The 15,525-nt window shown below is 38.8% G+C and overlaps 3 protein-coding genes and 1 long non-coding RNA gene across 6 annotated transcripts; 1 reads left to right on the top strand and 3 right to left on the bottom strand.

The window, feature by feature from the left end:
* The first annotated feature begins 235 nt into the window (after positions 1–235).
* On the top strand, positions 236–2,969 carry LOC104118715 (protein DEHYDRATION-INDUCED 19 homolog 5-like). 2 transcript variants are annotated; one of them, XR_691304.4, is made up of 6 exons: positions 308–536; positions 1,125–1,267; positions 1,404–1,481; positions 1,572–1,813; positions 2,012–2,278; positions 2,626–2,969. XR_691304.4 is itself a non-coding variant. In XM_009630031.4 (5 exons), the coding sequence occupies exons 1-5, from the start codon at positions 455–457 to the stop codon at positions 2,726–2,728; spliced, it is 648 nt and encodes a 215-aa protein (XP_009628326.1). In that variant the 5' UTR covers positions 236–454; the 3' UTR covers positions 2,729–2,969. The 2 variants fall into 2 exon arrangements, 1 of the variants encoding a protein (XP_009628326.1); XM_009630031.4 differs by lacking the exon at positions 2,012–2,278 and having other exon boundaries at positions 236–536.
* Positions 1,466–2,102, bottom strand: LOC117273070 (uncharacterized). The gene is made up of 2 exons (XR_004503031.2): positions 1,967–2,102; positions 1,466–1,844 (listed from the first exon to the last, which is right to left on the bottom strand). It is a non-coding gene; the product is annotated as an uncharacterized lncRNA (long non-coding RNA).
* A 2,788-nt stretch (positions 2,970–5,757) lies between the features above and the next one.
* LOC104118716 (elongation factor Tu, chloroplastic) lies at positions 5,758–7,563 on the bottom strand. The gene has a single exon (XM_009630032.4). It carries the CDS (start codon positions 7,430–7,432, stop codon positions 5,996–5,998), a length of 1,437 nt encoding a protein of 478 aa, XP_009628327.1. The 5' UTR covers positions 7,433–7,563; the 3' UTR covers positions 5,758–5,995.
* Positions 7,564–8,952: 1,389 nt separating this feature from the next.
* LOC104118718 (probable serine/threonine-protein kinase WNK3) lies at positions 8,953–15,514 on the bottom strand. Of its 2 annotated transcripts, XM_009630036.4 has the most exons (9): positions 15,173–15,514; positions 14,890–14,927; positions 14,540–14,767; positions 14,231–14,454; positions 13,968–14,125; positions 10,858–11,041; positions 10,649–10,786; positions 9,651–10,569; positions 8,953–9,517 (listed from the first exon to the last, which is right to left on the bottom strand). In XM_009630036.4, the coding sequence occupies exons 1-9, from the start codon at positions 15,263–15,265 to the stop codon at positions 9,343–9,345; spliced, it is 2,157 nt and encodes a 718-aa protein (XP_009628331.1). In that variant the 5' UTR covers positions 15,266–15,514; the 3' UTR covers positions 8,953–9,342. The 2 variants fall into 2 exon arrangements, with proteins under 2 accessions (XP_009628331.1, XP_009628329.1); XM_009630034.4 differs by having other exon boundaries at positions 13,968–14,454; positions 15,173–15,416.
* Between the last annotated feature and the right edge of the window lie 11 nt (positions 15,515–15,525).

Below are 15,525 nucleotides of genomic sequence, written 5' to 3' on the forward strand. Positions count from 1 at the left end.
TATAGAATAATTTATAGCCACATAAAATTTATATGTCTTAATTTATACTATAAATTAAAAAAAAAATTTAAATTTTATGTTTAGTCAAATGAGTTAACATAAATTGTAACGGAAGTAGGAAGAGGGGGAGTAAGTAGTACTTAGCTTTTGTGTGTCAGAAAAGCTTTCCAAAATCTCTACCCCACCCACCTGTCTCTTTGTATATAAACTTTAAACTTTCCACCGATAAAATACAAAGTAGTACCACACAACATCCCATCATCTAAACATTTTAGTAGAAGCCACACTCCTTTTCCTTTCTTCTTAAATCTTTAGAACCATCTCTGTCTAAATACTTTCTTTGTTTCGGTTTAGGTACTAGGCAAGAATCTGAAAGTACTTTTATTTGCTTGGATTAGAAGAATAATAAGAAGGTGACTTATACTATCGTAATCCAAGAAAAAAGAGAGGAAAAATGGATATGGACTTTTGGGCTGCAAGAATAAATTCAGCTAGGCACCTCTCTGCTGTCCAAACAAACCATCTCAGGAATTCTGGTATCTGTCACATGTTTTTGTCTTAGGAACTGTTCTTGGACTTCTTGCCATAGTTTTTAAGTACAGAGCTAATGATCTTTTGAGTATTTTGGATTAAAGTACTCCATATGTTTATTTTCTATTGGCTTGTTCATTAATTGGTAATTTACACACTTTCATTCCCTTCCTTGCCTAATTTAGGAGTATCATATTGTATCCTACTAAACCTATTTGGATTTATCAGTTATATTTACTTTCTTCTTTAAGGAGGGTATTGTGTGGTGAATGAGGTTTTAGGACCAGAAAGATTCTTTAGAGACTTTATCATATTTGCAGATGCTTAACTCCTTGCTTTTACTCTTCTCTCCCAACTCACTTTTGGTAAGATTTCATGAGTAGCTAGGGGGATCATTTTAAATGAAAAAATGAGTCAGACTTCCAACATCTACCCTTTGGATGGATTCATTTGCCATTTCACCTTTTTGACTTGGAAAAGATTCAGACTTCCAACAAATAACATGACTTGCTATTCCACTTATTTATGCCAGAACTTTTTGCTATCGTAATTTAGTTCCTAAACTTTAAAGCTAATGATGGTTTCTCAAGCAGATAATCTCTCAAATGTGGATAATACAGAAGGAGAAGAGGATGTTCAGGCCTGGTTCCCTTGCCCTTTCTGTTATGTAGAAATTGAAGTCCAGATGCTTTGCAACCATTTGCAAGAAGAGCATTGCTTTGACTTTAGAAACGCGGTAATGCAGACATCTGATAATTGTTCTTATGTTACTTTCTTAAAGAACATATGTATTGGTCAATTGGAAAATGAACAATGAAAAATACTACAATCTGCTGATTTTGGAAAGTATTTCTTCTTGTTGTCTTGAACAGGTTTGTCCCATATGTGCTGGAAATTTAGGTAAAGATCCTCTGGGGCATTTTACAGTGCAGCATGCACAATCAGTAAAGGTAAGTACATTTCAATAAGAAACACATAAATATATGATTATTAGCACCTAATGAATAAGCAAACCTCCCTTTTCCCACCTTGTTTTGCAGAGGAGGAGAAAATACCAGAAGTCAGGCTTCTGGAACAATGCTTCAGCAATAAGTGGCAAGGACCCCCATGAAATAAATTCATTCTTGTGCACAAATTTAATGGTTGGCCGCTACAATGTACAAGAACCTGCTCCTGATCCCCTTCTGCTGCCATTTCTCTGCAGTACGGCTCATTCTGATTCTAAAGATGGTCTACAAGATGAGTCTCCTGGTAGTGTTGCTGCTGCTCCTGATGTAGAAAGGTACCAGTTAAGGAAATATGTTTTGATTTGCCTGCACATTTATTCATTTTCTGTCAGACTTCCTGCAAATCTAGCATAAAATAAACTGGAATTTCTATTGTTAAACGTGAAAGAATATGGAAGTAAACTTGCAATTCCTAGTAAAAGATGTACCTTTCTGTATTAGTTGTCGCTGGAATAAACAAAGAATCTATGTAGGTGGTGCTCCTTCCCTCTTTTGAGAAACCAAAGCAAGCCAACTTCTTGAGAAACCAATGCATGCTATTCAAAGTAGATTCAGCTTCAATTCTGGGGTGTATCTCCTTTAGTGGCCCATCAGGTTGAAGTTTGGACTTATCGTCTTTGGCATACAAGAAGATAACCAGAGCCCGAGGGTACTAGTAGCAAAGAATCCTTAAGTGAGTAAAAGATGATCAACTGTGGTGATGAAAGGGCAGTGATGGACACCTTAAACATGAAACAAAGGTACCATGATTTGAAATGTCTCATGCATTCTACACTCAGGTCTTACACTACATGCTGAGTGATACTAAAATGGACATTCTTGAGCTATCATAGTTATGAAAAATTATTGTTCTGTGATTTGCTTAATTTGAGCAGGCAGGAGACACTCTAGATTTCTCAACTGTTGATGTGCCGAGGTTGTGGGTGTATAATTATATAGATAGCTAAAGAATTTTTCTTTCTCCTCTCGAACCCCTCTGCCAACTACCCTGTAACATCCAAGAAAAGGGGAGTGTCAAGAGGGAACTGGTAGTGTAATTAATGATGGCTTTGACAGTAGGATGACATAAATCTATTTTCTTCTGCAGCAACAAGCTGCCCGTATGTGATCCAGATCTGGAAGAACAGTATGAAGCGAAAAGGCGAAGAGCGGCATTTATTCAAGAGCTTATTGCTTCAACTATCTTCTAAGACATGCATAACCAGAGGGAGGATTCAACCCAACGAAGAGAACAGCTTTAGACCTTATGTATGAGAATAATGCTTCACAGAAACATGTAGGTGCTATATGTATCCCATTACTAGCTAAAGTCTCGGAATATCTAATAGTAACATCATTTATGGCTAGAAGCTATTTACACGAAGACATATGCACTGCATATTATATGTCTTGGATCAATTTTAGTGCAAATTGAAATATTTTTGTGTCTTATCATTTTTACCTCAGGTGCATAACACACCCACATTTGCTACTTACATCCTTCTCGTCCTCTTTAGACATTTTCCTGATATAAAGATTACAGATTAATTTATATTCTTTCTCTTAAAATGTTCTTTTTCAGCAAACATTATAAATTGTCATTGACTGCCAGGCAACTTAACAGAAGTTGGCAAATTGGCTTTGACATATACGCATTGAACAATCTAACATTTCTCTAAGAGGTGCGGGTTATTAACTCCTATATCTGAGTGCAAATTGAACCATTTCCTCTACAGATAGTGGGGTATCCACCCCTATAGCTATGTTCTATTCCGAGGAATAAAATAAAAATAGTCTTTTAGAGAGATGACTGAGCAGCTCAGTTGATATGTTGTAATCTGTTGCACTGAGAGAACAATATTCTGGTTCAGTTGGGCAAACTGGATTGACAGCTTGAACCGCAGCCGAAAGAGTAGACTAAAACAAAATTCTCCTTTAACGTAGTCATCAACTTGTTTAGGAAAATATATACACAAGCACACATTTGTTTAGACATAATATTTTGCGATAAAAGAACTACCAATGAAAAGGGCACTTGTAAGTTGTTTGGACAAACTGTTTTAACAGAGAGAGACCAAGCAATCACTTCCTTTTCATTTTCCAATTTTCAGAGGTGCTTAAATTTCGCATACCATTAAAATTTGAGTTTCTAATTTTCGAATGAGGTACTAGTTTCATAGATCATAGTTTAGGAATAAGCTTGATTGTCTACCAAAAGACCACCTATATTTGCTACTGGTTCTCCTTTCTCCTGTTGCTCCAACATACGTTTCAGTTTTACTATACCTTTCTGACTTTCTCCTTCAAGTTGATACTAAGTCACAAGGAGAGCTGAATCCAGAGCATTTACCTGATTCCATAAGCATACTGATCACCTTTGCTGCAACCCAAAAGCAAAAACACCAGATAAGAAAAGCCCTTTCAACTCGTTAAAACAGCTACATTCTAATCTCATCGAATGAAACTTCTCCAAAGCAATGCTCTTTACCCTTTTATTCTCCAGAACAGCGCATCTTTATACTTTTATGACTTCTTGCAATGAGTCAACTACATTTAAGGAACATCACCTATCAAGATAACCCACTACTTGCTGGTTGTACATATGTTGGCAATCATAAAGGAAGCTGTGAAGGTTAACGGTTTACCAAGAGACCAATGTTTTAAAAAAAAGATACATATAATGATACCAAAATCCAGCTTGGTTAACTGAATTTCAAAAATGAGAAAAACCATTGACTCACCAATTCAGAAAAGATCATATCACTGGCATGGTAAACTGGCAAAGCACCAAACACTGGACAAGGATGGTCCATAGCAATATCACTGGCATGGTCCTTTGCAATACCTACGTGAACTCCATTCTCATTATTTTAAATCTTAATCACTGGAAAATTCAGTAGCATCCCAAATTAACTAGCTCGTTGACAGACCACCGTTCCCAACAGTGAAAAGTATCAAGATTAATGGTATTGGTAGCCCACGTGTATCGACCAATATCATTTGACTGAATACAGACAGAATGGTCCGTTCGGCCACCATTTGCATTATAAACTGAATACCATGCCAAGTAGGGAAATGAAAGATGATGAGCAAAGTGCAGATCCTTGACACTTATCCAAAGCAAGTTATTTTTGTAGCATTTTATGCGCAAAGACAAAGGCCCTGGAAGTAGTCCTATTCCTCTATATCATAGTTCAGCAATAATAGTTATGCTTGAGAAGGATAAAAGAAACTGAGTGCATCTCAGTGATAATAGTTGTGCTTGCATTAGAGACCCCAATTTCAATCAACCAGAGTACAGGCATATTAACTAGCCAAATAACCCTTGGAACAATGAATAACTCATGGATGACATACAAGGGGTGCAGCAGGGAGAAGGAAGAAATATATGGACTTAACGACACTTGCCATCGCAAATGACATCAAACCAAAAGTATTTGAAGAAATGTTGCTCCACCATTCGTGGCAACAGGAGCTGTGCTTGTTTGATTCAGAACAAAAGGACTGCAAAGCTGCAGTTGATAGGGGACCATAGGAAAAAGCTCGGTTAACAGCTTGACTTACACCACTTAAAACAGTAAACATCACATTATTCAAAAAGTTACATGCTATGCCGTTCATCTTCACCAGATGCTACAAAAATCAACTCCACATCAGAGGTTGAAGCCAGAGGCATCAAACACAGAGATATTCATTAGCTCAGCTTAGTAAAACATGCTTCCTAGTATAACAGCCAGCGAGAACATCTTTCAAGCATGCTTACAGAAACAAGTATGAATACAGCAATTGTGAGCATCATTACAGGAACAAGCATGAACAATGACACAATGGACCATCTAACGCCGAGGATAATGACAATTCTCATAATGTAATTCTAAGCAGCTCATGTAAATGAGTAAAGACCATTGTCTGATTTCCAAGACAGAACCAACCAACCATCTCAGATAGTTCTACCCAGGGATTAAAGCCAGAATTGAGAATAACAATTAAGCATCACTAAAACAAAGTCTTATGAGGTTCTATTCCAGAATTTTACTTACAGGGTCAGCTCATGTCCGTCAACTCTAGTTTTTAAACAACATATGCTGGTAAAAGAAATTATCTCAGTTTATCTTCTTTTTTTTGGGTGTTCCTAGCAGCATCAATTCGTCAAAACAAATATCAAATTCACCAAACTTCATTGACATGTTAAACTCGAGTTTCAAACAAAAGTATGAATTTGTTCTGGCAGAAAGTAAGGTGCACAAGAGACAAAATGTTCTCCTTCCTTGCAAACAAATGAAAAAACAAAGCACGAAACTGAAGCAAACTCGCAAATGTCCACTAGGATTGACTTATAACAAGATTTCTCCAACTGAACTAGGATTCTAAAAGATAAGAAAAAAGTAACCAAAAAGCTGCATATATGACAATGGATTAAGAATACTGTGTGACAGGGGCCAGACCATTGGAAGGGAAATTGCTCCGCTGCTGGTTGATCACTCGATAATTTTCTGAATGACACCAGCTCCAACAGTCTTTCCTCCTTCCCTGATGGCAAATCTCATCCCTTGTTCACAAGCGACCGGCATAATGAGCTCAACCACCAAGTTCACACGATCACCGGGCATGACCATCTTAGATTCCTCTCCTTTGTCAGTCGTAATGGAAGTAACCTTTCCAGTCACATCAGTAGTTCTCATGTAAAACTGAGGCCTGTACCCCGAAAAGAAGGGGGAATGCCTACCACCCTCCTCCTTCTTCAACACATACACAATAGCTTCGAACTTGGTGTGAGGGGTAATCGTTCCAGGTTTTGCCAACACCATTCCTCTCTGAATATCAATCTTTTGAATACCTCTCAACAACAACCCCACATTATCTCCAGCCATTGCTTCATCCAAAATCTTCTGAAACATCTCAACCCCGGTCACCGTAGTACTCCTAGTATCCTTCAAACCTACAATATCAACAGTGTCTCCAATCCTAACAGTCCCTCTCTCTACCCTCCCTGTCGCCACAGTACCTCTACCCGTAATGGAAAACACATCTTCAATGGCCATCAAGAAAGGCAATTCAGTTTGCCTTACTGGAATAGGAATATAACTATCAACAGAGTCCATCAACTCATAAATCTTATCAACCCATTGATTTTCACCTCTCTTAATACTAGGATTAGCCATCAAAGCCTCTAAAGCCAAAAGAGCAGAGCCAGAAATAATAGGAATATCATCACCAGGGAACTCATAACTTGACAATAACTCTCTTACCTCCAACTCAACAAGCTGAAGCAGCTCTTCATCATCGACCTGATCTTGTTTATTCAAGAACACAACCATGTTAGGGACACCCACCTGCTTAGCGAGCAAAATGTGTTCCTTAGTCTGTGGCATGGGACCATCAGCACCTGAACAAACAAGAATAGCACCGTCCATTTGGGCAGCACCAGTAATCATATTCTTGACATAATCAGCGTGACCAGGGCAGTCCACGTGGGCGTAGTGACGGTTCTCAGTCTCGTACTCAACAGTAGCAGTGTTAATAGTAATACCACGAGCACGCTCTTCTGGGGCGGCATCAATTTCGTCGTACTTCTTGGGGGCTGAGTTTCCCATAGAAGCAAGAGCCATGGTTAAAGCAGCGGTTAGAGTAGTCTTTCCATGGTCAACATGGCCAATAGTACCGATGTTGACATGGGGTTTTTTCCGCTCGAATTTTCCACGGGCAGCGCGGACAGTAAAACGGCGGTGGCGGTGGGTGGAAGTAGAAGAAGGGGTGGCGGGTGAGTGGAGGAAAAGGGTGGAAAAATTGGGGGTAAAGGAAGAGGATAGGATAAGCTTGGAGGGTTTAGTGGAGGAAGGAAGAAGAGGATTGGGGGTGTTGGAGGATACAAGCTTAGTAGAGGAGGTGGTGGTGGCTGCTGAAATTGAAGCCATGGCCGAGAAAGGGAGATTGAAGTTGGGAGAGAAAAGAGAGTTAAGGATAGAGTGACTGAGAAATGGGATTTGAAAGAAATGGGGGAGAAATGAGGAGAAGGTGATAATAGTGTTATATCCCTCGGAAGGAAAAAAAATAGGGCCGCTCATATACTATTTTTTGGGAATTTTTCTATCCATTTCTACCTATTTGGATAATATAACACTGCGCCAACAACTTTCCTCTTGGATAATATGAAAACCACCTCTTCAAAAGTCATTTATGGTATTATACTAGGTTTGTTATTGTTGTTGTGTCATGTGAAAATTCAAGATATATACTAGATTTTTTAATTATTTGGTGTACGTTAAATCATAAGAAGTCTATGTGTTTTATTAGTAAGTTTTACCATGGAAACAATTTATTCCTTGTTTAACCAATTAAATCTTAAAAAGTTTATTGGCACGTATTTGGTGTTACATATTGATTTGATGTTTATTATTTTGAAATAAACAATTTAAAACTAATCATTTTTACGGATATGAAGTTAATTTATTGTGATATGCGCAATAATCCACTAATAGCATATTTGAAATATATAAATAACTCGAGAATAAAGAAAGGAACACAGAAAAATTGTATATGCTAAATTCAATAAAGAACTAGTACTTTCGAGCAAATTAAACCCTCAAGTAAAGAAAGTAAACAAGATTATTGCATTTGGTTGTCACTGACCACAATAAATTTGGTGCAGACGCTATTTGAAGTTTTTATTATCGAAAGATTAGGCAATATAGTACACAATGACATCAACTTTATGGCGATTTTTGCACCAGTAATGTTATGAAGGAGAGCTCCAATTCTGTGGCTAAAACGAAAGAAAATGATTGAAAGTGATTCATTCATTAGAGTCTCTCTTTGGGCCACGTTTCTACTTCAGGTACTCTAGTTTCGAGTGTACAAATTTACAATATTGGTTCCAAGTCTTGGGCAAAAGATTGTCCTCGTTTTAAGCCGAAGCCACTCTGATCCTGCACCTATTGATCACCCCGTTTTTTTAATTTTTTTTCCCTTTTTTTACAAACCGAATATCTTTAAACCTGTGTCAAATATATAGTACTGTCCAATTTATTATGTGATTGACTGAGTCTAAAAACTGTGATTTAAAATAATACAGGAAAACGGGAAAGAAACAAAATGGCCATTCAATTTGGCATGCTATAAAGGTTGCAGGAGGTTGGTTTGAGTTCAATTCGCCCATTGCATACAGGCTACAGCCACACACACAGAGAGAGATTGCTTAACTTTGCACAACTCTCGAACTTCACTTGCAATAATTTCATATGGAAGAGAACCAGAACTCGGAATACAAACTGTCATCTCTTCAGTTACGTATCCAACAATTAGTCAGTCGCTGAGTTCTTCATCATCAGCCAAGCAACGATATATATCAATGAATTGTCATTGATTCGATGAATAACAAATTATTTGTTCGTCAATTATCATGGAAAAACAAAAATAGAAGGGGCAACAACAAACATTAGTCATCCGCTTAAGAGATCAAATTATCTCACAAACTAATGATAATCTCAAAACCAAAGTAACTCTTTACGGGTCTATAGAACATATCTTATAAAGTTAAAGAACCCTATGAAGGTAAATCTCAATAGGCATGATTTCAAACCAATTGACCTTTGCTAAATACAAATGTAAATATGTACAAGTATATACTTCACGAAAATGCAAGAACTCAGTGTAGCTGCAGCTTGAGGCATCCCATACGTGAATATGAGATTTCAAACTGTTTCAACGGGTCAACAAACCCTTCCGAAGGACTACGGAATCCACTTTTCGTGGGCGGCATAAGTTTGAATATGTCATCTAACAATAAACTCACCGGAGGCAATTTGAAGCACCACTCACTGACAGATCACTCTCCTGCCTCCTCTTTCAAAATTACGGCAATTCCCAATCCTGAACTGATGTTGCCCTTGACAGAGCTGAAACAGCGTCTAAATATAGGTCCATTCAAAACACTTCCAGCTACTGAATTTTGCTTGTAACCATTGCCAGCAACTCTAATATTTTTCAGCATTCTGGAATATCTTGAAACCTTTCAGGATAAGTAACATAATTCGCAGTAACAGTCAATCAAAAGTAACATGATTGGCACATTCAAAGAACAATTGGTAGTTATATCCACAGTTAAATAGCAAAAGAAAAGACAGCATCACTTACATCTGAAAAGAGGAGCTTGGGTCTGCAGAGTTTGTAATCGAGCAGCCTCTTTCATAGCGCAGCCTATGGGGAGACAATTTGTGACCACAAATAGCACTCACTCTGCTGTGTAACTCAGGAGGAAGTTTGTTCATAAAATCTGAGATAGCCAAGTCATGTTTCTCTCTAAGCTCATCTAGCTCCTTCTGCTGCTGTTCTAGTAGCTTCTCAAGTTTCTCCACAATTTCTCCAATGTCAGCCGAACAGTTCTTACTGAGATGATTGTTTCTTCCGTCTAACGAATGACACTCGGTCTCAGAAATTAAATCAGCAGACTGGTTCTTATCACCTGTGTTTGAATTGGGAATTACACCAGCCTCTTCATCCATATCATTTTCAGTTTCATTCTCTTCATGCTCAAAAGCATCATCACCTGAACTGCTTCCCTCTTTCTGGCTGACAGATGATTGTTCGTTTTCATCAGTCCAGCTACCTTCGGCAATTGGTGAATCTGCCTGTGACAGGTTTGAAGGCCCCGGTCTGAGCGGAGAGCTCGCACTACTGGTTGCTTTTGGTGAATCAGACCAGTACTTACGACCTGAAGGAAGTCTTTCCAACACAAGACCACCAGAAGGAGTGGAATCAATTGTTGAGGGGGAAACATCCTCACAAGCTCCAGAGATACTGCTCTCAGAAGGAGCAACTTCACGAGCTTCAGAGGTACCGCCCTCAGAAAGAGTAACTTCATCAGTAACGTGATTGCTAGAACATTCTTTTGGTTCCCAATCTGGGATATATGACCGGATCTCAGAATCAATCATATCAGCAATAGCAGAGACGTCTTGATCTGTCAGGTCCAACTCCTCAACCATTTCACTAGCAACAGCATTTGCTGTATCAACTTCAATATCAAAGGGGAAGTGAATATTCCTAATATGACCTGAGATGCAAGCAAATGTCAAACAACTAATGAAGTGATTCGTCTTAAATTGGTGGAGAAACAAGGGACGAGGCATAACCTGTTGAATCAGTTATTCGCAGTTTAAGAAAAATTGTGTTTAGGTCCTTTCTTTGGCCCTGCACTGTGAAATCTCTGCTTCCTTCAGCCACAGGATCCTTGGGACTTCTTCCACAGTCAGATTGGTCATCACTCTTATCTGCAAGATCCCAAAAGTGTCATTTTTTTCCAGACATATCAGCATAGGGTTAGCTGAAATCTTCTAGTTACCTGCATGTCTGGGGTGGGAACTCAAGGATCTAGATATGCTTCCAGAATCTTCGTCTGACTGAAGAAAGGGGTCCATCAATAGTTCATTAGCAGGCAGCCGCTCAGAAACTTTTGCAATACATTTTTCTATAAATGCTTTGACTCGAGGATCCTTCACTTTTGCCAATGATGCGGGCTTAACTCCCTTCAAACGTGGTATAACCAAGATCTTAGCATTGTAAATACAAATTAATGATACAAGAAATCAAGTGTTAACTAAACCAACGTTAGAACATATATACATCATTTGACCAATCCATAAAGTATCAAAACTACAGTCAATAGAAGAATTAATATTGTTAACTAACACTCAGGATCAAATCATCAAAGTTGGACCCCTCCCAGTAGCAACCCCGAAGAAAAAAAAATATCAAAGGGTGGATTGATTATGTTAGTTTATAGATATGTATAGTGTAGTCTTGTCCCACATTGGAAGAGGAGTAATATCTCCTTGTAGTGTATAGCTATAAATAGGAACCTCTTGTATTGTATTTATCATCCAATATCAATAACATATTTTCTCCCGTGCCTTCTCACATGGTATCAGAGCATTAGTGAGAAAAGATCGATGTGCGTCATTCCAGCGTTAACCGGGAAGAAAGAACTTAGTCATCGTGTAATTTTTCCGGTGACCTAAGGCTTGTCTAAGTGAAAGTCACTTTCTGTCGGTGTTGTGCTAAAACCAACACCACCACGAGGTAGATCACCCTCCGACTACCAACCCCTGAAATTTTATCCGGCAGAAAAGCCGCCACGCTCCTCCACGCGCTGGCAACAACTTTTCCGGCGAGGGTTCCGGCCATTTTTCCGCGAAGCTTCTTCAGGACAGTGTGCTCTCCTCAAAATTCCGAGCCTACTCATCTAATTCAAATCAAATTCCGGCCACTTATATATTTTTCCGGCGTGAACAGTGACCTTTCTGGCCATTTTTTGAAAATATTTCTTCAGGACAGCTTGCTCGCAAAGGAATTCCTAGTCTATCCATCCTGGTTACAACAAATTCCGAAAACTTTGGAATTTTCCGGCGAGCTACCGTGTTTCCGGCGTGAACAGTGTTTCCGGCACAGGACAGTGTTCTGTTTTCCTGCTGTAAACAGTGTTTTTCAAGCTATTTCTTCAGTTTTCTCACATGAGTTACTTATTTCCACTATTTCAAGTTAACCCTACTACTACAAATTGTAGCGACATGGGAACCGATGCTTTGAATAGTCGGATGGTTTCTTTAGCAGAGTATATTGAGTTCCTTCAGTATAAAGCATGCAAGCAGACATCTTCTGAGATAGCTTCTGTTGTTCAAACAGGTAATAGCGTGACTTGTTTCTCCCAATCTTCATCCTCTTCCTGCAGGTAAGTCTACTGTTGGTTGTCGTTGGGTTTATGCAGTCAAAGTCGGCCCGGATGGCCAGGTTGATTGGCTTAAGACTCGTCTTGTTGCAAAAGGATATACTCAGATTTTTGGAATTGATTATAGTGATACTTTCTCTCCCGTGGCTAAAGTAGCATCTGTTCGTCTCTTTTTGTCCATGGCTGTTGTACGTCATTGGCCTCTTTATCAGTTAGACATTAAGAATACTTTTCTCCACGGTGATCTTGAGGAAGAAGTTTATATGGAGCAACCACCTGATTTTGTTGCTCAGGGGGAGTTTAATGGTTGTGTGTGCAGATTACGCAAGTCACTATATGGTTTGAAACAGTCCCCTCAAGCAAGCTTGGTTTGGTAAGTTCAGCACAATTATTCAGGAGTTCGGCATGACTCGTACTGAGGCTGATCAAGTTTGTTCCTTCCAGGTGCACTAATCCGTGGATACTTGGGATTTCTATCCTTCTTCAATGTCTTGGGTCGATGAAATGTGACTTTTGTTCGTATCTTTGTTGACTTCTTCTTAAAGGTTGATCCTGATTTCACAGCCTTGGCAGCCTTGGCAGCCTTGACGGCTTGGGCTTTGGGATCACCTTTCTTTGCCACATCTTTAGTTGGAGCCATGGGAGACAGTTCTAAATACACAGATTAGGAGGCATAATGGTCGCTAACGTCAGGCGATTGAATCTCTACAAGAATCCATATTTTTGTTTTCATTATCTTTTCCTTTTTCTTCTGTTTTTCTTTCTATTACTTCTTTCTTCTCTTTTAGTTTTCTTTCTTTTTTCCTCTTAGTTTTCTTTCCAAGATTCCCTTTGTATTTTTCACCGATTTCTTTCTCCTTCTCTTTTTCCAATCATTTTCTTTGCCGAATATTCATCTTTGATCCCTCCCTCCCTCCCTCTCCCTCCCTCCCTTTTAGCCACCATGTGAACGAAGCTGCGGTGCCTTGTGACTGCCTAGCAAGGCATCTAGCACTACCATCCATCTCAATTCATCTTTACGTCATTTATTGGTCCCTCCACCATTTTCACTTATGTACCTCAAATGAAACCTAATTTAAACTTGTGGAAACCTACACAATAAAATTTTCATTCAGCAATCATCCACTGAATTTTACCACACATACGTGTTGAACCTAAGATTTGTGATTTTAGCACAATACTTAGTTAAGAAGATAACACGATGGAAGCAAAGATCCATATAGGCAATATCACCTAGTAGCAATTAAAGTGTCATATTGTTGTTACACTAACAGTCTAACACTAGTTCTGGGTATGGATAAGTGCAAGATTTAGATGACCTCTAGTTTTAGAAAATTTCTAAAGTGCCTTAAACAAAAGCTGCTTATACTGTTGGAATAACATGGACCTGAATAGAGCTGAATATAAAGATGACTCATTTCGTTGAGCCCAACTAGTATGGCGTTGAGGCGAAGTCGATTGACCGAACTTACTGAATTATCAAACCAATTTAGCTGAACCAAAATGAGTCAGAATCGAATTAAGCCTAACTGCTGTATGATTGGTCAGCCTTGGCTCTTCGGTCCCAGCAGTTTCAGAGCCAAATTTTGGAAACCAAAACAACCACTTGTGCAGTTCTAATTCTATTGATACACAAGCACACAAGACATGAAGGATAGAGTTATAATGTTTGAGGGACAACAAGGAAACAGAGAACATAACAGACGGCAAGAAAGATATGATCTTACTGCTGTCACTTTCTTATATATCTGAGCAGCATTTGCACACTCGACATAAGGATATTCAAAAGTCACCAGCTCCAGTAAGCACATGCCAAAAGCATAGATATCTACTAGCTCATTATATTCCTCCTCATAAAGTTCCGGTGCCATGAATTCCGGAGTGCCTGAGATTAAATATAGAATTGCACTCTTAAGATACCATCTAAACAACACAAACAATTGCAACCTTGGATAGACGCAGAAATTAGCAAATTGGACTAAGACCTCACCAATGACACTATGAGCTGAACGAGCCTTACGAAGAATTGCTGCGAGTCCCAAGTCACCGATTTTCACCTCTCCTTGGTTACCATTGACAAAAATGTTGTCGCACTTGAGATCCCGATGAATAACTGGAGGGTCGTGACGATGTAGATATGACAATCCCTCCAATATCTGCCTAGACCAATTCTTGAGTGCTCGCAAATCAACCTTCTTATGCTTTTTACGGTATCTACACATGCGTACACAATGAGTATATGCGATTCGGAACGTTTGTTGGGGAGCGGGTGAGCAAAGATGGAAAAAAAAATACATACTGTCTTAAAGTCCCAGAAGTGAATATTTCAGTAATGATGTTGATATTCTCATTCTTTGTGTCAACCCAGGAGTTGAAATATTTGATGATATTCTTGTGCTTGAGGGTTTTAAGTAAATGAACTTCTGAATAAAGACGCTCCAAGTCCACAGCATTCCTCAAGAGATCAGCCACTTTAACCTGGTTCCAAGCTACTTCTATTCCCTCCAGTTCATCAAAAGCTCGATATCTATTTTCCCGATAGTAAGTCAAGGGCTTGGCAGAATAGCACTTCACAACAAACATTATAGAAAACAAATAGTAGAATGGTAAGCAAATAATATGCATGTAAAGGTGTTTGATAAAGGATACACTTTCTTAAAAGCTCCTTTTCCCAGAACCTCCTTATACTGCACATAACAGGAAAATCAACTCCATAATTCAAATGCAGACAGTTTACAAAATTTACCAGTACAAGCAATAAAAGCAGTAAATGTAACAACACTATCACCAAATCAGTAAGAAGAAGAAAAAAGCAGGAAAAAACTAGTAAATTCAGCAAATAATGGAAGCACGGTCAGTGTGACAAATAGCCAAATTCTGTCAAAATACCAAATAAAGGTTAAAAAAAAGTTTGTAGAAGGTGAGAACTGACCCGACCGTAGCGACCAGTAGGATCGAGCTCCACGAAGTCGGGCTCCGATTCAGAATCGTCCGGTTCCTGCTCGGACGTCGAATCCTGGTGCATTCTCTTCCTCGAAGGAATTAAAATTCAACAAAATTCCGAACCCTAGCTCTTTAATTGATTCAGATCAGTCAAATATAGAAAACAACTACGCCCAATTCAACACTGTCAACCACAATTCAGCAAAATAAAAGTAACAATTCTAATTACTCTTTCCTTCAACTAGTAAAGCTATTTATATGTAGGTACTTTACGTACGTAGGTTTGGTGCAGAGGATCAGTGGTGAGAGAATAGTAGAGACGAAGCGTGTTAAGGAAAAATA

This window comes from Nicotiana tomentosiformis, chromosome 3, assembly GCF_000390325.3.
Source record: "Nicotiana tomentosiformis chromosome 3, ASM39032v3, whole genome shotgun sequence".
Classification (NCBI taxonomy): Eukaryota; Viridiplantae; Streptophyta; class Magnoliopsida; order Solanales; family Solanaceae; genus Nicotiana; species Nicotiana tomentosiformis.